This window comes from Vicugna pacos, chromosome 35 (assembly GCF_048564905.1).
Source record: "Vicugna pacos chromosome 35, VicPac4, whole genome shotgun sequence".
Lineage (NCBI taxonomy): Eukaryota > Metazoa > Chordata > Mammalia > Artiodactyla > Camelidae > Vicugna > Vicugna pacos.
Window position 1 is genome coordinate 15,460,490 of NC_133021.1, and position 24,726 is coordinate 15,485,215.

Consider the following 24,726-nt stretch of genomic DNA (forward strand, 5'->3'; position numbering starts at 1 on the left):
TTAAAAATAAATAAATTAATAAATAAATAAACACAATTAACTCCTCCCCTCCAAGAAAACCAAAAAAAGTGAAAAGACAACCCCCAAATGCAAGAAATATTTGAAAATCATATACATGATAAGGAACTGTATCTAGAATATGTAAAGAATTCAATAATAAAAAGACAAATAGGATCTAAATAGACGTTTCTCCAATGAAGATATACAAATGGCCACTAAGTCACTGAGAAGATGCTCAACATCATTAGCCACCAGGCAAACACAAGTCAAAATTACAATGAGATATCACTTTGCACCCACAAGATGGCTAGAATCAAGAAATCAGACAGTAAGAAGTATTTGCAAAAATATGATAGAGAAATGGTAGGCATGTAAAGTGGCGCCTTCACTTTGAAAAACATCTTGGTTGTTCCTCAAAATGTTAAGTATAGGATTACCATATGCCCCATTAGTTCCACTCCTATGTAAATACCCAAGAGAAATGAAAACATATGCCCACACAAAAACTCATACACAAATGTGCATAACAGCATTCATAACAGCCAAAAAAAAATGGAAATGGCCCATAAGTCCACTAACTGACAGGTGGATTTAAAAACTCCCACTCCTTCCTCCCATCTCCACTACCATCACTGGCCAGTTCAGGCCTTTATCCTTCCCTCTGATCTCACATGCCTTATATTTCCTCATTAATTTGGAAAAGAAAATTCTCCAAAGTTCCTTCCTAGTTTAGGAATATGTTCTCTTAAACATTTTTTCATATGTTCCATTTCTTAGAGAACATTTAAGTAAATCCCTACTGTGTATCCTTTGATGAAATAGTCCCATCAAATCCATCTTACATATAAAGAAAAAGAGGATTAAGGAAGTAAAATAACTTGTCCAAAACAAACTAAATAATATAAAAATAGACACACACATTCACACAAAATATGGAAAAATAAAAAAACTTTTATAAAAGATCATTTTAGTACCTAGTTTCTAAATTCACAATTTAAATAGTACAAAATATATTTTTCTATTTACAAATACTTACAAAGTAATCATTAATATGGTCAGAATAAAGAAATGGTGTTAGCAGCTACCATTTACACAGTTCTTGCCACAGTCCAAATAAAGGACATTTAAGGCAGTAGGAGACTTAGAAACTGAACAAGAAACTAGAAACTAGACTGATGGTATGGTGTTAGTTGAATAGATTAATAAGTCTAGATTCAAATTCAATAATTTTATATGCTAAATAACTCAGTATAGTTGAATCATATTTTTAAAAATATTTTATTACAATTGCCAAGATTTCTCTATTCAAAATGTATACCACTACAAACTCTAGAGGGAGCTAGAAGCCTTCCTCTGGGGAACAGCTGGTGGGAAGGCACTCCTGAGAATGGCAGCAGAGACCCTGGGGATGCCAGGCCCAAGCTTTGCTCAGCTTTCACTGACCCCATCTGCTCTAAATCATAAGATAACTGCTAAACCATTTTGACAAAATCCTTAGAACAGGATTTGTAATTTCTTAATTGTTACTTTCATAGCTATTGGATAGAGGGAGTGGTAAATCCACAGTAACAATGTCTTCTGAAAACAAGAAGTCAGGGATTTTTTTAAGCTGTCCCTATTAACAGACTGATTTCATTAGAAAAATCTGGAAAGGACAAACTCACTTTCACAAGCAGCTAAAGTGTTTTTTTATGCAAGAGAAGTATTTACAAGCAGTTTATTAATAAAAGTGCTTCCATGGCAAAATTCTTTCTATAATCCTCAGTTTATTACATACGAATCATTAGGTTAGATACCAATTCCTATAAAAGTTATATTTCCCATTTAAAGCAAATGATGACAATATGGTAGTTGTGAGAGTACTGTCAATTTTAGATAAAATAACCTTATCATTTACTGTATTAAGCGGGATTCTTCTGAGAGTGAAATGGGGGAGTTATTAATAATTCTACCACAACAGGCATACACTGGTACTGAGCCTGGCAAACCAGGAAGTACACTCATCCTTGCTTTAGAGAATACCATTCTAATAATAATGCCATCGTTGCACTTTTAAATTCGTTTCACAAATAAAACTTGATTAAAGAGGGAATAAATATTAACATCTTCTTACCAATATCAATGTATTTGGGATCCAGGGGTGTGCCAATAGAATTACAAAGAACTAGCACAAACTGTGAACAAATAAAATAGAAAATATCAAACCTCTTGCTTACGCACTTTAAATAAAAGAAATAATGGTAACTGAACATGCTTGTCTCTTTTTCAAGTATCACTAATATGGAAGTAATTGATAAAATTAAGTGCAAAGAATAGCAAAGATAATCTACAGCATCAAAAATAAAGAAATATGAATTAAAATTAAACCAAGGCTGATTTCTCGACTTAATGGAACATCGGTTTTTAAGAGATCAGTTAAGAAACACAAGTACACTGGCTACTTTTCACGATTTATACTTCTAAAATTCCTGATCAGCTACAACCTCAAAACTCATTTTTATCCTATATCCAGCTATATAAGAGCTAACTTAATTTGTTACCATTGCACCAAATGTTTCCATATCGTTCTCCTCCTTGAAGCAATATATAAATGATAGAAATTCAAAAAAAAGTCAGTTAATTCAGAAAAAACAAAATTAACCTAATGAAAATAACTTAAAATGCCCAGTGATTCACACACACACAAATAATTATCAATAATTAATATTAGGAAAAATAATCAAGCACAATACACACTTTACATTCTAATAATAATTTCTTTTTTTTTTTTTGCCATTAGTGACCTTCTCTATATCCAGTACTAAGAACATTATTTTACATAGACATTTTCCTGATTAGAATAATAACTTCAAATAAGCCAACTTTCAACGCATGTGGACTTTTTTTTTCTCAGTACCTCAAGTAAAACTTGTTTAATTTCATACATGTAAACTAAATAAGGATTATACTAAAATATAATTTATTCTTTCACTAACTAAAATAAGCTTATTTACTGTCACAAAATACAAATGGTTTACATATTTATCATTCACATGATCAAATAAGACTTCTTATTAAAAAAGAAGACCCCCATCCCCACAACTTCCCGTTTCTTGCTCCCTAGAGTAATTACGTCCAGCTTCTGTACGTCATCCTTTTGATATTTACCTCCACAAATCCAAGTAACATGCTTACAATGCTACTTGTGTTTCAGCCTGGCGCATTACGTAACCACTACCCACCAAGACAGCTACGTGTGGAGCCCTCCTTCACCCCTTTCCCAGGCTCCCATCACACAGCAGTGCACACCCATCCCTCCATCGATCCACTAGAATTTTGTTAAATCAGGATTTCAGTTTTAAAATCTTCATTATACTTCAATTTTCAAAAATGTTTAATTAAAAAAAATCCAGTTGAGAACAGCATTTTGACTATTTTGGCCCATAGCTGAATCAGGTATAACATTTATTTTCCTTTCAAGCATATTTTGCTTTCCTTGTAGTGGATAATTGTCTTTTATTTTTCTGTGCTTAGTTTTCTTGGTATTTACTACTAACTCAAGTCCACAGTTATCCCCCAGTTTGTACGTCTCCCCTCAAGAGTTAAACCACATTAAGTATTCTATTAATTTCATCTTGAATTTCTTTTGGAGCCACGTGGCCTGTTCTCATTTGACTGCCTCGGCATGTGCGTAACTGTCAGCAGGTACCATTCTTTACCACTGTTGTCAGGTGACCCTGATTGTTTCTCTTTTTGTTTATTCTTCATTTTGCTGAACCATGTCCTGAAGTAGCTTCCTAAGATAAGGAAGCTTGGAAGGTATGTTTTTGATGATCCTGTATATCTAAAAATGTCTGAATTCTACCCTCATATTTCATTAATAATTTGCTTAAGGTGTGGAATTCAAGGTGAGAAGTCATTTTCCCTCAGAATTTTGAAAGCAATTCTCCGAAGTATTGAGGTTGACAAGTCGAATGCCACTATGACACCTGATCCGGTGAAATCTGTCCTGGGAACCAAGTGGGAAAAGAAGCCTAGGGTAGCATTATTTAACTGCCCTGTTCTCAGCAAGTTCCTTCACCCTTCCTGATGCATGGTGCTCTGCAGTGCAGACTCTCTGGGGGCAAACCAGTCTCCCCTGGAGGTAGAAGGGCAGCTCCCTGTGAGCTCAGTAGTGGGGAGGGGATCTAGAAATCTGCTTCTTTAGATGCCCCTCTTTTTTCCCCGAAGTTTTCTCCTGCCTGCATAATCTCTGGTACTCTCAAATTGCTTTTCTGTTTGTTTCTTTCTGCTGCCAGGTGCCATCAAGTCCTGTGTCTCTTTGGGATTCTGTGATAAAAACTAGCTGCTGCTTTGCTTTCTCCACTAATGGCTGAAGATCTCATTTTTCCTGAGTCTGCTAAGGCAATTGCCACTAATTCACCTACTCTCCAACCTCCGAAATTATGATGCCATTTCCTCTCCCTTTCTGGTCCCTAGGGGCGTATGGCTTTTTAAAAAATACTTTTCCTGTTGTTTTAATGAGTTTCAGAAGAGAAGAGAGCCAAATGTGGCTGTTCAAATGGCCACCTTAAACCAAAAATTCTATACTTTTTAATGTGATAAAATAATTTATAACACAGCTAAAGATAAATGAGTCCTTTTTTGAAAAATTTGCATACCTCTGAAAATATTTACATTTATAGAACATTTTTAAAAGGGCATTATTTATATTATTTATTTTATGAGATATTGATTTTTAAAGTAATATAACTCCACATAAAAGTACATTTCTGAATGTCAAAGCTACCCAAATTGTTATAAATGGTCACTGTTACATAATTTCTTGAGCATTTGTACTAGACATCTGGTTATTCATTTCTGCTTATGGAATTTTAAACTGGAAAAGAACTGTGGTATTTTAAACATATTCCAGAGACAAAAAGCTTCAGTACTGGTGAGTATGAACTGCCAATGGATTAACTGATCGGAGAAAAAATCAGGGAACACAGAATCAATGGAGTCACATAGTTTTCCAAGCAGAGGTCTAGACAGACCTGGCCAAAAGACCCAATATTTGCTATATCTGCCAGTATAGAGGCCATGCTTGAGAAGATGGATAACCATAGCCCAATTCTGCCAAGCAGTTAACCCACCTAAGTTTTAAGACATCAAGGAACACCTACCTGACGATGATTTTCATCAGCTTTTGCAGCCAAAATGCAGAAATCCCCACAGGTAGTAATGGAAATGAGACTCTTGACATATTTAACATACGTCTCATTGTTTTTTGTATCCCAAAAGATAACACAGTACTCTGGATGATCAGGTCTGGTATATGCATAAACTACAGTGTTTGAGCAGTAACCCCACTGTGGAAGGAGGGAAGGGAGGGAACAGAAGGAGGGAAGACAGGAGGGACGAGAGAGAAAGGGAGAAAGAAATTACCATTGGGAAAGTCATATTATTACATTTTCTCCTAGAAATATTGCAGATATGTGGTTTATCAGTGGTGACAAAATACATTCTTTAGAAATGGAAGCGATAAGGGCTGAATATTCAGCTTAAGACCTTTTCTCAATAAAATAACAAAAAAATCTAAGAGTAATAAAGACAGCTTAAAAATATGCTTCAAAATAAATTTAGTTTAACTTTCCTTATTTTAATTTGTGGTGAGAATTTCAGATTTCTCAGCCATCAACAACAGCTGCCTGGGGGCAACAGGAGTGACCCCTTCCGGAGTTCAATTCTGAGTCCCCAAGCCAAAATTCAGAGATAGGAGCTCTGCCTTTTTCCTCTCACCCAGGTTTTTCATATTTGTTTTTATCAGAGTAACATATGCACATAGTTTATAGTCAGATAATTCTACATGGCTTATTTAAAACAAAAACAAAATGCAGACCTCTCCACCACCCCCACCTAATTTCCTCCCAGGACAGCCATTCACAACTCTTTTAGCTGTAACTATTTGGTATCGATTTCCATATCACATGCATATTGATTATAGAACTTACAGCTTTCCCTTTCCCAAAAAATTCATATGTAATTTTGAATAAATCAATATTCACTATCTACATTATTAACACTGTGTTTACTATTCAAAGCTAAGTCACGTTTATTTTTTATACCATGATTACTTTTCAAAATAAACTTTTTACCTTAAAAATTTAGATTTATATAAAAACTGCAAAAATAGTATAACAATCACTATGCTATACACCAGAAATTAAACTGACAACACTTCAATTAAAAAAATTGATAAAAAATAAAAATAAACGGATTTGTACTAAAGTGAAAAATGTGACTAAAAATAAACCAATTAAGGTCATTTCAACTCAAAAAAATTTGCAAAAATAGTACAAAGTTCCCTATACTCTTTACTTACTTTCCCCTACTGTTAACATCTTACATTACCGCAGTGCATCTGTCTCAACTGAGAAACCAACACTGGTACATTACTACTTACTGAACTCCAAACTTAATTTAGATTTCATTTGTTTTTCCCTAATATCCTTTCTCTAATCCAGAATCCCAATTGGAATACACTATATTTAGTCATCATGTCTCCTGAGGCTCCTCTGGGCTGTAACGGTTTCTCAGTCTTCCCTGGTTTCTGATGACCTTGACAGTGTTGAGGAGTACTAGTCAGGTATTAATGTAGAATGTCCCTCAATTCAGGTTTGTCTGCTGCTTTTCTCAGGCTAAGAAGGAGATTATCGGTTTTTGGGGAGACCACCCCACAAGTGAAGAGCTCAGCCCATCATGTCACAGCAGGGGTATGTGAGCTCCACGTGACATCACCGATGACGCTGGCGTCACTCGCCTGGACAAGGTAGTGCTTGCCAGGTTTCTCCGCTGCAAGTCACTTTCTTTTTCCCCCTTTCCATACTCTGCTCTTTGGAAGTGAGTCACTAAATGCAGTCCACACTCAAGCTGGGGGAACGGGAGGGACTACTCTCCACCTCCTGGAGGGTGGTGTCTAAGTAAATTAGAATACTTCTATAAGAAGATTTATTTCTTCTCCCCCATTTATTTATTTAATAATTTATCGACATTGGTTTGTACTTATGGACATTTATTTTATAATCTGGGTGACAAGCCAACGTTACGTCATTCATTTTGTTGCTGAGATTGTTCCAGCCTTGAGCTCTTTCAAGTTGGCTCCTCTGTCCCTTTGGCACGCCCCCATCTTTCTGTTTTTTGAGCACTTCCTTACTTCCTGGCACTGTAAGATGCTCTGGGCTTATCTTGCGCTCTCCCCACCCTAGTCCTAGAAATCAGCCATTTCTCCAAGGTGCTTGACCTTTAAAAATTAAATATGTAAGTCTTTTCACAACAAATATTCTTAGTAGTTTACCAGATCAATCCCATACTTCAGATCTTGTTATGACTCAAATGTTAACTTTAAGGTAAAATATGGTTAGTTGTTACACTGCTTATTCTTACTTTCTCCTGATCCACTTTGCCCTTCTCTGCTCTGCTCTCTGCCCTGGAGGATGACCTCTATGAACTCCATCACCTGAGCTACCTTGCCTTCTGCTTTCCAGCTGGGTTTGGCCAATAAAAGGCACCAGCCGGTAGAGAACTGGGTGAAAGTATTTATTTCCCCAAGCTGTCTCTGCCCAGCCAGCTAGCGGTGGCTGTGCTCCCACAGGGCAGCCCCTCTTGTATGGCCACCATGCTTAGTGGGTTCCAGGAACAATACTCCTTCTCTTGCCCACTGCTGCTAGTCCTTGGGTGCTGGCTTTGTCATCCCTTACTTGGTCCCCTTAGCCCTGTCCATACTGCTGTAATAAACCCTTCATGAATCTCTCTTCAATTACTCCTCTGTTTCCTGCTGAGACCCTGACTGCAGGAATAATTTTACTAATTATATACAGTATCCTAGAAAAGCTTACTAGTTCTAAGGTTTTCACACTAAAAAACCCTCCTTTCAACTGGCTTCTAAACAAAATGGCTATGAATATAAGCAAGAAACAGACATTAAACTTCCAGTTATTACAAAACTATTTAGTAAAAAATACCTTTTTTTATAACTGCTCATGATACTCACCTTATAATCAGGTTGAATATTTGCAAAATATATAAAAGAATCAACAGCTAGTGCAATTTTCAGTCCACCTCCTTCCCAAGATAGTGCAGAAATCTGCTTTCCAGGAATCTTCAAAGTACCCAGATGCTGAAAAAAAATTATTATATTTAACCTAAGTTATCACAATTAAATAAATAAAGTCACTTCACAGAGATCAAAAGTGGTACAAAAATTATTTTATGAAAAGTTGCTACACACTTCAAATCATTTTCCTTCAATTTCTATGATGAAAAACAAATATTATGATAGAAGTTTACAAACTAGAGCCAAAGAATTCAGTATCAAATTTCATCAAATCTAAGATTACTAAGATTTAAATATGCATCTTTATTTTTATGTACAACTAAGGAAAGAAAAACACACTAATTAAAATAGGACAACTTTGATTATAAGATGAATCCCAGCTTTAGAGTTGTAAAAAGCTGTGCTTTGTACAATCAGTGAAATATTGCAGTAGTAAACACAACCCTTAAGTCTTGCATCTCATTCATCCCCACCCCACCCCCAACAGCCAAGCAGGCAGCAAGCCCTATTGCTTTCACCCCTTTCTGTGCTCCACTATGGCTGCCTCCTTTCTTGGCTGAACTATGGTAATAGCCTCCTAACTGCAATTTTTACCTTTTGCCTCTTTATCATTCCCACCCTTCAAATTCAGTCTCCACTCCGATGCCACAGTTATCATTCAGGAACACAAATCCAATCAAATCCTACTCTGCTTTAAAAAATGTTTAATACTTTTAAAAAATCAATAGCTCACCATCACATTCTTTAGCATAGTATACAGTGCCTTTCCCCTTTGCCCAAAACTCTTTGGTTCAGCACCCTAGTTAGCCATAATGACTGTGTTCTCACACAGGAGGGAACGCCTGTGCCTCCATTCCTTTGGCCCATATAGTATCTCTTCCACCTGAAATCATTCTTCCCTTTCCCCTGCACCTCCCCTATCCTGTTCCTCATCCTCCTGGAGCTCTCCTAGGCATCTTAAACAGATACAAGAATTCAGACAGTGAGCTACTTGAGAGCACTAACTTTATCATATCCACATTTGTTTCCCTATCCCTTAAAAGATCCCTTGGTAAACAAGTACTCAAAAAAAATCTATTATGTAAATTAATGTATCATGCAGTCAAATTAATTTCTTCATATACTAACACACTCTGTTTTATGGCTAAATTTACAAATGAATAAACAAATACAAAGACTTTTTTAATGTGGCCATAGAAAGAAAACATTTTTAATCTTTGCTTATTTGACACAAGAGTATAATCCCTAGAATTTCAATAAATCATCCTGGTAGACTTGTTCTTAAGCAAGTATGCTCTAAAGTCAAATGTATTAAACTCTATTTTGCCAGGGCAATCAATGGGGCGAAAAAGGTTTAACCTAGGAGGGTCCACTCTATCTGTCCTGCTGCCTGTATGAAACCAGAGGGAATAAGCAGGCTCTCACATCACTCTTGGTACTGACAACCTGCACTGTGAGAGCAAGGCCATCTCCCAACGCTGCAAAAACACCAGGCGGTGGCAGCAGCAGGGGAGAAGCCAACTGTTAGTAAACATCCATTGAGCACCGCGGTAGACATTTTCCCATTGTCATCTCCTTTAATTTTTACAACAATGTCATGAGGTGTTACCTTTATTTCAGGAAATTAGTAAACTGAGTCTTAGAAGTTAAATGACTTCTCTAAGAGAAACTACACTGTAGAAAGGGAATTCAAAGCCAAAGCCAGGTCAACCTGACTACAAACCACATGCTCTGTTATCCCCTCCCATGGCTAAGACCACACTGTGCAAACCAGAAGGCCCTAGCCCTCAGAACCAAAAGCAAATTCTTCCCTGAGGTTTTCTTAAGTTTAAATCCTTAGGTAATCTCCTTTCAAGTTACCTTCTCTATCTTAATAACATAGATCCAAAAATAAATCCCTCATATATTCACTCATTCAAAACACAACAAAACAAAAAATATTAAGTGACTAAATACCTCAAGGAAGTGTTAGATACTTTTAATTACAACTATACCGAAAACTACTTACAGTTTCCAGTTTAACACATAACACGTTGATTTGCAAGACAAAGCAAGAAGACCTTTGAATGCATGTTTTTATACTTAGAGAAGACTGAACTAACAAGAATAAGCTGGTAAAATAACATAATGATAAATTAGACAATGGCAACAAACAAAAATAACCAACAAAGAACACGAATTAAAAAGGAGGCTATCAACATCGAGATAACTAGAATTCAGATTTTTAATTATGTAGGAACCTTGAGAACTATGCTTTTGTTTTTCCTTAGCTTTTACAACTACCAGAAATACTATTAGCTGACAACTTACAGAGAGTACCTGCTCTCAAGAGCACACTGTACTGGGTAACTCAGCATCAGCTGACACCATTTCTTACCCTTAGAGAAATTATGAAAATACATAAAAAATATTAATATTAAAATAGTAGAGCAACTGGTATAGGCTTTTGTGTAGCCAAAAATATGTATTATTGAAGTCTAGGATGAATTTATAAAAATCAACAGGATGTCCAAAAGAGACTGAATATAGTCTAAAGTTAGAAAATAAAATAGGCAAAAATGTATTAAGTTTAGTTACTACTAAGTTCTCATTTTCTAAATTCTTTAAAATGTACAATATATGAATCCTCCTATTTGATCTTTTCTACTGCTGCTTAAAGAAAATTCTCTTCAAAAATTAAATTTATTAATAATACTATTGAGAAAGATAGCATATGCATTTATGAAAACAACACATATTTTAATGTAGTATCACCTAAGATTAATTATTAAGATAGATTGTCTTAAAATAATTGATTATTCCACAACAAATTAAAACTATTAGAAGTTTGGGATAGGACAGACAGATATGTATATTTAAATACCTATGCATATTTAATATATCATATTAAAACCCCCCAAAATTAACCTCGAACAACTAAATTACACTAAAAATAACTCAAAAAGCAGCTGTAAAAGGAGATGCATGTTCAGATCACAGAGAAAATATTCTCAGCTACTCCCTAGTGATTTCTTATGTGAAACATCTGGTGTCCTAAATGTACAGATTATCAAATAAATTCCATGATAAAATACAACCATGAAGACTTATAATATGGGGATAACATTCAAAGACATTCACCTAATGGTTCATCATTTTTACTTGAAATGTCCCTTTTAAAAAATGTGACAAATTCATATCCCTCCCTCCATTTGGTTCCCCCCTTACTCACTGCATATTTAAATAGAAAGAAGACAAAATCTTTAATACACTTACCACACCAAACGGAGTGTAAAACTGTACAACGTTTCCATCTTTATCCTGAGTGTTGGCCTCCTGGGAGCCTGCCACAGCTAGCACACTGCCAGTGTGGTTCCACTGGATGCTGACTACATACATGTCAGCATCAATTAAAACAGGATCTAGTCAAAAAGAAAAAATGAAGTAATTATAGTGAAAAACTTAGCCTAGAGAATTTTATCATCTTAAAGATAATTTTTAAATATTTTTTTAATTCTCCACATTTGAAAAAAAGAAAAATTACATACTTTGGTCATTTTCATGTCTCATTATTTGGCATCTCCCATTGTCAAAGCAAATAGCAAGGCAAGGGCAATCTGGCTCCACGCAGCCTTCTGTGCCATGGTACCAATGAATTCCAGCAATACTGATTGCTCCAGTGACATTCACTAAACACCTGAGTTTCATTTTCATCTAAATAAAATCAGTTAGGTTAGTGTTTTACATTTTAAAACAGGAGTCAGTATGAATCAGTGTTATATAAAGAACACTGAAAAAATTTTAAAAATCTGGTTTGGGATGCAAGCTCCATCACTTATTGGTTTACCAATCATGGACAAATCACTTTACCTGAGTTTCAGTTTTCCCCATTCGTAAAATGAAGATAAAAAAAAAAAACCCAGAGCTTTTATGAGACTCAATGACACGAGGTACACAAAAGTGCTCTGAAAATAGCAAAGTGTCATGTAAAAGTTGGTTGGTTATTATCACTTCCACTAATGAGTGGATTTATGTAACGTCTTAACCCTCACTAAAAACAAAAGTAGGGGGAGGGTGGAGCTCAGTGGTACAGTGTATGCTTAGCAGGCACGAGGTCCTGGGTTCGATCCCCAGTACCTCCATTTAAATAAATGAATAAATAAAACCCTAATCACCTACCCTCCCTGACAAAAAAACTGCCCCAGAAGTAAGGTCAGAGATCCATCACAGCCAGATTTCACAAAGCCAAGGTTTTTCTTGATATTATGCTTCCTCAGCCTATTCTATTTTGTCTTCTTTTCAGGACCTGATGTTTAAGTCTTCCATCCTTTTTACAATCTTTAGTAGCTTGCTACAAAAATATCTTTGGTATCTAATGGAAACTTTGGCTTCAGGTATTAGAGGACACAAAGATTAAACTACACATCATCCTACCCATAATCCCTCAGTTTCAATACGCTGAGGTCTTGTCCTTTCCAGCTACCAGAGAATCAGAATTAAAAGCATTAATTTACCTTAAAGCAACCCAGAAGTTTTTTAACTAAAAAATTTTAGACGATTGGAGGAAAACCTGAATTGAAGACTTTCTTGATTACATAAACTATCATAATAAATAAATGTGTATACATATGTGAATGATATAGAAAATAATCATATAAAACTGTATAAATAAAAGTAAAGAATATATATACTTACTATAAAATTCCCCTGATTATCATAAATGTGTATTTCTCCATTTGCCATTCCAAAAAGTAAGATTTTGCTATCTGCGGACCAGGCTACATGGCATAACTGTATACCCTTCAGGTCTTTTCTCCAAATGCAATTCCCTAAAACATAACATAAAACATCATAATTTCATTAAAAGTTCAAGGTCATGATTCTCCAATAGCCTCTCTGAAAATCTTTGTTTCCTGAAAAAGCCCTCACACTCCTCACAGCATCCATGCATTTGTTCAACTTATTCAGTCAATACTGAGCACCTACTATGTGTCAAACACCCTACTGAGCATTTGAAATAGCAGCTGCTTCCAGCTTTCTTCCTTCTCTTCTAAACTCTGACTCAGAACCTCACTTCTACTCACTTCTACTTTGGGAAGAAAATAAAACCTTTCAAAAAAGATATCCCCCATTCCCACTTTCAGACATTCGGAACAGAACTGAATCCACTTATCCTTTCTGCTTTGCCCCCGATACAAAGAAAGAGGTATGTCCTCAGTCAGACACTAATCTAGGCTAAGATCCTAATTTCATCACATGCAACCCTTCTCCTTTTCGTTTTATACTACACTGATTCTCAAAATTGTTTCAATATCCTAAACATGGGTAAGTTCAACTCCTCTGGACCTCCTCAAATGCTGTTTCTTAGGTCTAGGACATTGTACACACCAACCGTCCTTGTAGCTAATGCCTCAGCATAGACATCACTTCCTCCAGGATGCCCTCCCTGATCCCTCTGATTCTGGGTTGCATACTTCTTCCACGTGTTGCTGTATTTTCCCTCCCTTAGCACCTGTCATGAGGCATTGTAATTGCTTGGTTACTCATCCATCTCTCCTGATCCAGATCTGAAAAATTTTTTTTGTTGTACCTAGTGCCTAGAACTACAGCTGTCATTTTGAAGGCTCTCAGAAAATTTTTTTTTCTGTACAAAAAAATGTTTTTAATAAATTATTTCTCTAATGGACAGAATTTCACACTAAAACAAAAGTCCAAACTCTTAGAAGCCCTAGTGCTATAGATGAACTAGAATTTTAAAGACATAGGTTTTTAGCCTACAAAACACAGCAATGACATGCTCACTTCTATTAAAAAATGACCAGATGATCATTTCATAATATATAAAAATACTGAATCATTATGCTATACCCCTGAAACTAATGTTATATATATCATTTTCATCTCAATGTTTAAAAAGTGATCGTTAGACCTCTACATACTTTTTGAAACTAATATTTACATATTTATAATACAGTCTAACAAATGTAAAGATAACTTATATAATTAGGCAGATATATTTAAAATAATTCTGAAAAATTCATTTTTTCCAGTGCTACTGTAGGAAACTTAAATTGATTTTTCACCTGAATATACTTGAAAATAAATGATTCTTGAATGTCATCAAATTGTACAGTAACTATTTTCTCTTTTCTTGTTTATTTTTCTATCAGAATGCTAACATATGACAATTAATTTAAACCTCTAAAGATCAAAAATGTCAGCTAAATCTTGATCTTAGCTCTAGGTGCAAAAATGCATTACCGTCCACAGAACCAACTATCACAGCCCCGTCTTCGTACACGATGCAGATCTTCCGCCCGTCGGCATTCCAGCTCATACTTCGAGCCACTGATCTGTTCCTATCATTGATCATCTCCTCATACCACGAGCCTGTTTTCACAAATAGAAACTAATTACAAGCCGAAACTCCCATCTAACAAATGGTACTTCAGAGTTGAAAACATGCCATAAAATACACAATGGGATAAATAACTACAAAGTTTGCTACAACTTGACACATTAAACTATAAAATCTTCAAATCCAACACAACAAGATGCAAAAACTAACTTAGGTCTTAACTAATAATTGCTTCAAAGGTTATCACAGAAAACACAACAAATGCCCATCTTTATTTTTCCCTCTTTCTTGCTTTCTTTTCCTCTTTCTTTTTTTTTACATTTTCTCACCAATTTATTTTAATTTTTTTGTTTGGAATGAATTTTTTTTAAATTAAAGTACAGTCAATTATGATGTATCAGTCTCTGGTGTACAGCACAATGTCCCAGTCATGCATATACGTACATATATTCATTTTCATAATCTTTTTCTCTTTCCTTTTTTCTGTTAATTGAAAAATAAAACTTCATTTGCTTTGGAAGAACCAAAACAATTGATTTTCCTCAAAGCCCAACTTTTCCCACTTGAGTACATCTCGCATAACCAAGGGAAAAAACAGAATAACTACAGTACCTTTATACGTATGCATAAACTCTCCAATGATTAATTATAGGCATATTAAATATCAGCACATTATGTAAAAACTCTAAGCCTGCTTGAAAAAAATTTTAAACTGTTCATATCACATTAGTGATATCACATCACTAATGCTGAGTGACAAAAACGTTCTTGTACACGGGGCTGGAGTGAGATGTGACCTGACTCAAGGTATAACCAAAGGTGAGACAAATCCCAAGGCTACTTTGTTTTGTTTTCATTTTTAAAAGGCTTTACTACATTCTGTACAGGGAACTCTGGCTTGAAGCCAGGCAAATAATCATGCAATGTGGAATAACTAGTCAGAGCAGGGTATCATCAAGTCAAGACCGAGGCTCAGAGAAGACCTACTTTGGAAACAGACAAAGTTTAATCTCCTGTACTTTCACATTCTACTACCTACACACACACACACACAGACATAAACTTTAAACATAAATAAATGAATTCATGTACTACAGCATATTTTAACTGAGAATATTTAAAAGGCATACCCTAAACGTTTTCAAAACAACACGTGTGAACTAAGGGGCCCTTTTCATTTAAAGATGATGGCTACAAGCCTCAAAAGAATGTGTATTATTCAGTTATTTTTCTGGCAATAGTGATGCACATAAATTAATCCTTCTCTCTCTCGTGGGCAAAAGGCACAACTTGTGAGCCAGCAGTCAGAGCCGAGATGAAATCTGTATCCACGGAAGAAAAGGAAGCTGACTGGCTCATTAAAGGAAATGAATTATTGCCTTTGACTTCTTCATAAACATGTTCTTATCTACTGAACTAACTCTAGCCCCTGACCACAGAGAAACCAATTCTTACTGGAAACCTGAAAAAAGAAAAAAGAAAACAAAAAGGCTATCTCAAGCAGAAAGTATACTGCTAAGAGTCTAAGTTCAGTTTGGAGATAACCAACAGTCACCTAATTCACTTTCTTAATGCAAGATCACAGTTCAAAAGAAATAATGTTAAAGGGAAGAGTAGGCAGCCATAAATTCAGAAATATCACCCCTGTGAACTCCTCCTGTTGCTGGTTAAAAAAGGGCCTGTTTCAAAGAAGTTATTTCCCCATGCAGATACTGTAATCCAGACTCCATTTTGTGAAAGATTAAATGAACTCTCCCAATATACCTTCATGAAACATCCAAACAATGATAAGACCATTTTCATCACTGGTAGTCAACTTCTGGTATTGTTCATTCCATGTGACAATTTGAACAGAACCTAAAAAATTATAAAACAGTTTAGAGACCAAAAAGGAAGCCACGGTTAATTTCAAATTTATATTTTTACACTAAATACCAAGAGCAGATTAAAATCAATACTGTTCCTGGGCAACTAACCAGTCTTTAATACTACTCAAAAATATTCACAGGATGTAGTTACTATTATTACTCATTTCTACAAGAACGCATAATCCTATTTTACATGTTTATTTCTATTTCATGCCAGCTAAAGCCCCTGTAGGATCAGCTGCAAGAGCTGCCATATATCTGACGACAGAAACAAATGTAAGTAAGATTTACCTAATTTGCCTGACTCTCAAGGATTATGATGCCCAAAGGACATCATACGAAGGACTTTTTTTTGGTTGGGGGAGGGGGTGGATATTTGTTTGTGGTTGATATGTCCCCTATTTCTCTCCCCTCTCCAACCTTGTTTTCCATTCTATTAGTAACAAACTCTTGAGCATATTTTAAACCTCTGGGTTATATGACCAAATGGGGTTTCTTTTAGTTTTTAGTCCCTAAATACTTTAGTATGTATATCCTAAGAACAGGAGCATTTCTCTTTTAAAATCATTTTACAAATTAGAAAGTTTAGTAACAGTACAATATTATCTAACCCACAGCCCACTTTCAAGTTTTATTAACTGTCCAAATAATGTCCTTTATAGATACTTGTTTTTGTCATTTCAAGATTCAGTCTAGGTTCATGTAGTGCATTCAGATGCCTCTTAGTCTACTTTAATCTGGGACCATAGGACAGACTCCAAAAAAGGATTATATCCTATCCATAGGCAGATAACAGTATTTTTAATATATAAAATAGCTACTTTTTTTCACATCTGTTGAAGATGTTATTTAATCATCTGAAAGTTGGTGAATGATTCTACACTCTATTAATTATGGCTAAATAGAAATGATTTCTTAAAATATTACCATTATTTAAAATGATGACATTGTTGCATTAAGTAGACAGTTTCTAAATTCCTAAAGTTAATACTATTCAAATATGATTTAAAAATTTACATGACTCACCACTATGACCTTTAAGATTCTGATTCACAGAAAGGGTACTAGGGGCTGCAAGACCTGTCAACTTTGCATCATCTAAAAAAACAAAAACAAAAAAATACTGTGGCAAATATGTAAGTGGCAGATTATAAAATTTTGACATTTCCTGCTTTTTTTGAAAGGAGTTCCTATTCCCAGATAATATTAGAAAGATTTAAGTATGCCTCATTCTGATCTGCTTTTCTCATGGCGAAAACATGGACAATAACACATACCCTCTTGCAAAGACGTTTTTCTGGAAAAATAAAGCAAAAATGTGTAAAGGACGTTGTTTATTCAGTATACTAAATATATAACTTATTATTGTTACTTATTCCTTCCCCAAAGATAATACATAAAAATATTTATGAGATATAGATTGAGAACTCTAAAGCATAAGATTGATCAAAAAGCAAAGATTTTGGAAACTAGTTTTTACTAGATTTTACAGAATCTTATATTTATTCATTCATCATTCAACAAATATTTATTGAATGTCCACACTGACCTATGTACTGTGGAAAGTTCTGAATATAAAATGATGAACAAACTAGTTAAGGCCTCTGCCTTCAGAGAGCCTGGAGTCTACTGAGGGGACAGATATTAAATACACCATCACACACTCACATAAATATATATATATATAATTATAAACTGGGGAAGTAAAGGTATAAAAAGAGGCAGTAACAGAAGGGGATTAATTTAGATTGGAGGGAGGGAGAACCAGGGAACGATTTCTGAAGAAATGATATTTATGCTGAGACTGAGGGAGAATCTGGAAAAAGCCAAGCAAGGCAGGGAAAGGGGGGCAGTATTCTGGGCTACGAAACAGTGAGGCAAAGCCCCCTGAGAAGAAGTGTAGAGCCTCTGACAAACTGAAAAAAGGCCGATTTGGTTGAACTGGGGGAGAATGGCACAAGATGAGGCAGAAGTGATGGGCACAAGAAAAATTAGGAAGTCTTTGCAGGAAACAATAAAAAAATTTTTTTTTAGATTTTATCCAAAGAGCAATGTATGCCTTTAAAGACTTTTTTATTTAAAGTGATTTATTCTCCTTGATTACTAATCGTATTGTAGAGAATAATACATTAATATGTCATCTCAGCACATTAATCTTCACTTAGCAAATCTGACTAATGCATGTAAAATGTAGCATTTAAAACATCTACTTTAAAATACAAATTTATGAAACTCTTTAAAGAATTTGTGAGAATAGGAATTACAAAAGTTGATGCTAAATAAAATTCTACTTTCAGATAACATGTATCTTAAAATATTATGAAAAATATTCTTTATTCTGAAAACAATCTCAGGAAAAAATACCTGAGTTCCTCTAAAACCACTGGTTCTAATTATCCAGTTACTGTCTTGGTAACATTAAGAAGAATGCACATATATAACATCACAATCATCTGTCAAACATTAAGACAGAATAAATGTTGTTGATATACATTAGGGGGATCATTATTTTTTTAACAGAAGGTTCTTTCACTCACTGAATCGCTTAAAAATTGTTCTACACACTTAAACCTTATTCTAGTATTCTAAAAACATTTGCTAGAAACATGTTTCTTATAGCACTGAAAATCCCTTCTAATGCCATAGTAATAGTCACTGTAACCAAGTGAAATTAATGATACGTGATTCTAAGGGTTTACAGGACCTACCATATCTGAAAGTGTGATGAAATAGTTCCATCTTTCCCTTTGTTTATATGGTCTGAATTCATAATTCTGCACAGCAGGCATATTTTTTCTTTGTTAAACTATTTAGTGAAGGACTCTTCACAAAATATATTCTGACAGATGAGAATAATTTTTTGGAATTCCACTTTACATGTTGAACAAGTATCATCCACATCAAAACATTGTCTTTTGCTGGCAACAACTCCAGAACTTGATCATGCTGAAAATTTTGCAAAACTCACCTGAAAGTTCTGATGTCAAAAAAAAAAAAAAGCCAAAAGTTTTCAATGAGGTAGAGGTAGAGCAAAGCCACCAGTATTCCAAGACTCTAGTGAGTTACATTCCTAAACTCCCCATGACCAATGAGGAAACAAACCAGACTGGCATGGGAACAAAAATTGGGTAATACTGACAGAATTCTTCTAAAAGCACGTACCAATAACCCTTGGATTTAAAAGGCATGATGAAAGAAGGCACCAATAAAATAAGGCATTTAAAACCCATGAAAGATTCTTGTGGCGATGTCCAAGTCTGAAAAATCAGGACTGGGTTGGAGATGTTTATTTAGGAATCATCACCCCACAGATGGCATTTAAAACCATGGAAATGAAAGAATAAGTCTAAAGAGAACGTAAAATGAAGAGAGCTCAGAGCCAAGTTCTCAGGAATTCCAATAGTTAGAGGAAAATCTAGTAAAGAGATTGAGAAAGGAGGGAAAAGCAACACATAGAAATAAAACAATAATTAAAAAACTTCAGTTCTTCTGTCTTGAAAAACAATGATTCAAGACAGAAGGAAAGGTCAAATGCTGATAGGAACCAAAAATAAAAGCTGTCCATTGGATTTGGAACATGAAAATCACTGGTGAGGGAGAGAAAAGAGGGAGAAATCAAACTGAAACTCAAAGGAGAGAGAGGATAAAAAAAGTAATGGGGTCCATGGAAGGAGGGAGGAGGTGGGCTTCAGCAAAACATGTGGAAGTTGGCCTGTGAGAGAAGAAAGTTACCCGCCTCCCCATCTTAACCTGATGGAAAAAGCTTCAGGCTAATGCTGGTTCTAGTCCCTTTCCTTCTAAGGCAAGGGAGTGAAAACCGGGTACATCACCACAGGGAATGCAAAGTAGTGCAAACTTCCTAGAAGATAAGTTGGCTAAACATACGAAGAAGCTTTATAAATGTACATGACCTTTGATCCAATGGATTCCACTTCTAGAAATTTATCCTAGCAAGTAAATAAAGGTTTACACAAAGAAATATCTTTAATAAATATCTTTAGATACGAAGATATTGTTAGACACAACCTATATGAAGACATCTAAATGTCCAACACTAGAACTGGTTAAATAAACTATCATATATACCAACATAATGGAATACTAAACAGCCATTAAAATGATGCCATAGAAGGTGTTTTATTGATGTAGAGGATTGTTATATTATATTGATGAATGATAATAACTTAGCTATTTTGTAGCTAAACTCCAAAATGGTACTTACAAAGTCACATCTTTGCATCTTTAGTACAACACAGTACTTCAAACGTACTAGGCATGCAATATCTGGTCATTGTTACTGGAGGATCTGTTGTATCACAACTATGCTTATTAAACACAATAGACTGAACTTTAAACAATCTTCCAGTAATAGTTCTTATATTCATCTCTTTAAAATATGATTCACACTCATTAAGTTCCAAAACAAATAATTTACTCCATCTTCCAAGACTCTCAAGAATCTATATGCCATCTTGCTCACTAATTGCAAAGAATACTGTAACCATACTTCATCAAAAGTGCAGAACAGGAAAAGAAGTAATTTTTTTCTTGAAAAGTCTACAATATTAAACATAAGTGCATTTCTTAATGTAATTAAAACTTCCTACATGTTTTAAGCAAAACAAAAAAATACATACATACACATAGGTACCTATATATTTGAAAAACATAACAGAGACACAAATTATTTTGTCTTAACACAGTTAATAAAACTAAAGCATTGAGAAATTAAATTGCTAAACATCAGAGGTCAAACTCTAATTGGTACATAAGTATCAACCTTCCAAATCTGCCTTTTATTTCATAGAATTAATTTAACACATCAAAACAATTATTCTCTCTCTACTGAGGCTGTCCATGAGCCCTCTGTGTAGTGGTTAAAAACGTGGGCTTGAAAGTGAGACAAACTAAATTCTGATGGAAGAAATTTTCACATATTGAAGTATGGGGAAGTCATTCTGGCTCATTTATTATTTAACTTAAACTTTATGCTAACTAGAACAGCCTGTTTTGTAGCCTATCAAACATCTTGTTTATCTGTTTTAATCATTAAAGCGTGCATTGTCCAGAAGTAAAGAATGTCCATTCTGAACACAGAGATAAAATATAAATGCTCAGTGCTGGTACTCCTTCAATGATAAGGCTCTCTTCCTAGAAGCCAAAGCCAAAGCCAGACTTACTCATTGTGTAGGAAGCATATACATTCCTTGAAGGAATGTACCACTGTCATGTTTGATGCTGTTTGTTTCAGCAGGAGATAAAACCATCTTCTTTGGAACAGTTTCCCAGAACTACCTGAGATGCTGCTTCCCGCCTACAGTCCTCAGTTTGGCTCAAGTAAAACTCTTTTCTATTCCCATTATTTCAAATCGTATCTGTGTCACTTATTTCCTATGTGACCTTTGGCCATTTACTAACTGCTCAGCACCTCAGTTTTCTCATCTGGAATACCTACCTCTCAAGATTATTGTGAAGTCAAATGAGATACTAAAGATTAAACACCCCAAACATAGAAAGTTCTCAATTAATATTCCTAAATACCACTTCAAAGCTGTAAAGCAGTGCTACTCAAAGTGTGGTCTGAGAATCTGCAACGTCAGTATCACTAGAAATGCAAATTCTCAGACCCCATTCCAGATCAACTTTGTGGCTAGAGCCCAGAAATCCATTTTAACAACCTCATCAGATGATTCCTAATGTCTGAGAAGCATTGAGAAGCAATGCTGTAAGGAATCCAAAAAGTAATTTAGCTCAATCCTTTATTTTACAAAAAAGTGAACTAAAACCCAAGGATAGTCAGCAATGTGCTGAAAGACATTCAGAAGTCTTACGGCAGAGCTGAGGTTCCAACTCCAATCTCCTCATTTTGATCTACAATTTAGATTGGGGATTGTCTAGCTCTCCAACATGGAGCAACACTAGATTCTAACAAAATGTGTAACAGTTTGCTATGATTCCAGAGAACTAGAAAAAGAGAAATCAAGCCATGAAACACAAGAGACTTCTTAATAAAAATGTTTTTAATCCAATTTTCTGTTCTTGGGAACTAGGTGCATACTAATTCACACATCTGAAAATCAGAAAGGATAACATAAACCTGCAAATAATCTGCCAAAATGTGAGATTTTGTAACCTTACTGAAATGCTGATTCACATCATTTTTATTGGTCTCCTAATAATACAGCACAATAACACACATTGCATAGGGCAACACAGTGTCTTAGTTTTCTTTCCTCATTCTTTTTCAATTTCCATCAATAACTTCAGCCAAATTCATCTAACATTTGCATGTGAAAAAAAAACTAGAAAAACACCACAGAATTTTTGGGGTTTTGTTCTTTTCCTTTTGCAAGAATTAGAATTGCATACTGACAAATACCATGAGCAAATCTCCCTGAACAAATGATTTTCCGTCGAGTTCAAACATTTGGATTCGCATTCATTTACCTGTCTGCGTCTCCAATTTCAAAACTTTTAGTAATCCATCTTCACCACCGCATGCTATGAATCCTTGGTCCTTGTTCCAAGATACACACTTCAGCTTCACATTATTGGGAATGGTAATCTGAAAAACAACCAGACCCACTCTCACAGCTCTTCACGAAGGGGTTGGGAACGGGTCTACCCGAGACGAAGGCTGAAGACGAAAAACGGCCAGCCTTGCAGAAGTGCGAGCCGTTATGAAAATGAACATAGTCCCCTGAACTGCCCCGGGCCCCGCCATTTGGTAAAAAGAACTGCACACAAGACAAGGTGAGTGACTGAGAAAGAACCCAAGAGAGGAGAGACCTGATGGATTTTTTTTAAAGGAGGGAGGGGGTAATGGAGGTATAAACCTATACCATCAATCCATATTCTCTTTGCACACACACTTTGCCTTCCTTTTTGTTATTATTTTTCTCCTGCTCAGCGGCCTGTGATAATCCAAAGAATTTAAGTCAACTGGATCAGCAACAGGTGGCGGAGGAAGGATAGGGAAGCACGCAAGGTCCTGCAGTTCCCCCAGAAGGACCTAACCCGGGGCGGGAATGGGAAAGAATCGTGCGAGAGGGCTGCTGGCTCCACCAGGACTAGCTGGGGCTCAGCAGGAGGTCCGAGGCTGGACCAGGCAGAAAAGTGGGAGCAGGGATGGCGAAGCCGCGATCACGACGCCTGGCCTCTAAGGCAGGATGCGGGAATCGCCCGCCGGACGAGAGATCGGAGGAGCAGCGAGGGCGAACGCCGGGAAACTCACTTTCTTACTCGGGTAAAATAACATCCTGGGGACCCCGACAGGACGAGCCCAGCAGTCAGAGCCCGCAACAAGAAACTTCTAAATCTCCTGTCTAGAGCACCAGCGGCTTTGGGAAGCTCCTGTCGCGCTGGCAACCGCCGCCGTCCGGTCGCAACCGCCGCCGTCCAGGGCGCCGAGGGACACTTCCGGCGTCGCCCCGCCTCGCGGGGCGTCGAACTCCCGCGCGGACGTCGCGGGGCCAAGTGGGAACGGTTCTGGCCTTACTGCCGTGCGTCTGGGCCGGGGCGGCGGCCCTCACGCCCCTGCCTCGTCGTCTCAGCCGCCCTCCGTTCGGGCGGGCTCCGAGGACCGGCCACACCTCAGACGGTCTTGGTGGAGCTCGCCCGAGGGGTCAGTATCAACTCAGGCGTAAAGGCACCCACTCCACTGAAGTCCTGACGATGCGGTGTTGTGTCAGCCGAAAAGTCCCAGCGTTGTTGAAAGGGCAAAGTCATTCACGGCGTTTGGCAGGCTGGCACCGTTGGCCTAATGTTGGTACAAACGTGCGTTTTCAGGTTGCAAACCTTCCTTTGTGCCTTTGGGGGTTGGAGAACTCCCTGGAGCAATCTGAGGGTAGGAGGTTGCGTCAATTCTGTTTGTTTTAGAAGTTTTTAACAGTTTATTTAAGCTGTTACTGCAACCCAAGGGTCCTTATAGAAGGGAATCTGTGTGCGCTTTGGGCTGTTACAGCATGTGATTGACACTGGGCATAGCCTTCCATTTTTAAGTGATTGAGGTGTTTGGTATTTTCTTGCCTGGCATCGACTCTTCTATATTCTCTCCTTTTTCTGCCTTATTTTTTCCTTCAGTTCTCCTTGTCCTTTCTGAATGCTTGGAGAGTTACAGACCACAGTTTTAGACATAGGGCAGAAACTCGCATGAAATTATTTAGTCTCACCTGTTTTTTTCCTCCTTAATTTATGTATTGTTTTAAAGGGGGGGGGGGTTAAGTGTACTTATTTGTTTCTTTTTAGAGGAGGTATTGGGAATTGAACCCAGAACCTTGTGTATGCTAAGCATGCGCTCTACCACTTGAGCTATATCCTCCCCTCTAGTCTCATCTGTTTTTTATCTCTCGTTTTCACTTTTACCATATTTGTAGCTACCACTGTTGTATATAATCTAGGACGTACTTCATGCAGCAGTAGCTAATTTCCCCACCTAGAGGCTTTCC

The 24,726-nt window shown here is 36.4% G+C and overlaps 1 protein-coding gene and 1 pseudogene across 1 annotated transcript in view; both read right to left on the reverse strand.

Annotated features, from left to right (window-relative positions):
• LOC102532168 (WD repeat-containing protein 35-like) overlaps positions 1-23,675 on the reverse strand; it is a 45,569-nt gene extending 21,894 nt beyond the window's left edge. Inside the window, exons 1-11 of the mRNA XM_072955013.1 lie at positions 23,514-23,675; positions 22,727-22,844; positions 17,306-17,377; positions 16,176-16,268; positions 14,315-14,443; positions 12,749-12,882; positions 11,602-11,767; positions 11,330-11,475; positions 8,012-8,137; positions 5,145-5,330; positions 2,114-2,174 (exon numbers count right to left, since the gene is read on the reverse strand). Coding sequence (XP_072811114.1) covers positions 2,114-2,174; positions 5,145-5,330; positions 8,012-8,137; positions 11,330-11,475; positions 11,602-11,767; positions 12,749-12,882; positions 14,315-14,443; positions 16,176-16,268; positions 17,306-17,377; positions 22,727-22,844; positions 23,514-23,537 — 1,255 coding nt within the window. The 5' untranslated portion in view covers positions 23,538-23,675. The remainder of the gene's footprint in view (positions 1-2,113; positions 2,175-5,144; positions 5,331-8,011; positions 8,138-11,329; positions 11,476-11,601; positions 11,768-12,748; positions 12,883-14,314; positions 14,444-16,175; positions 16,269-17,305; positions 17,378-22,726; positions 22,845-23,513) is intronic.
• LOC140691428 (E3 ubiquitin-protein ligase RNFT1 pseudogene) lies at positions 18,984-19,509 on the reverse strand (annotated as a pseudogene).
• Positions 23,676-24,726: the final 1,051 nt, after the last annotated feature.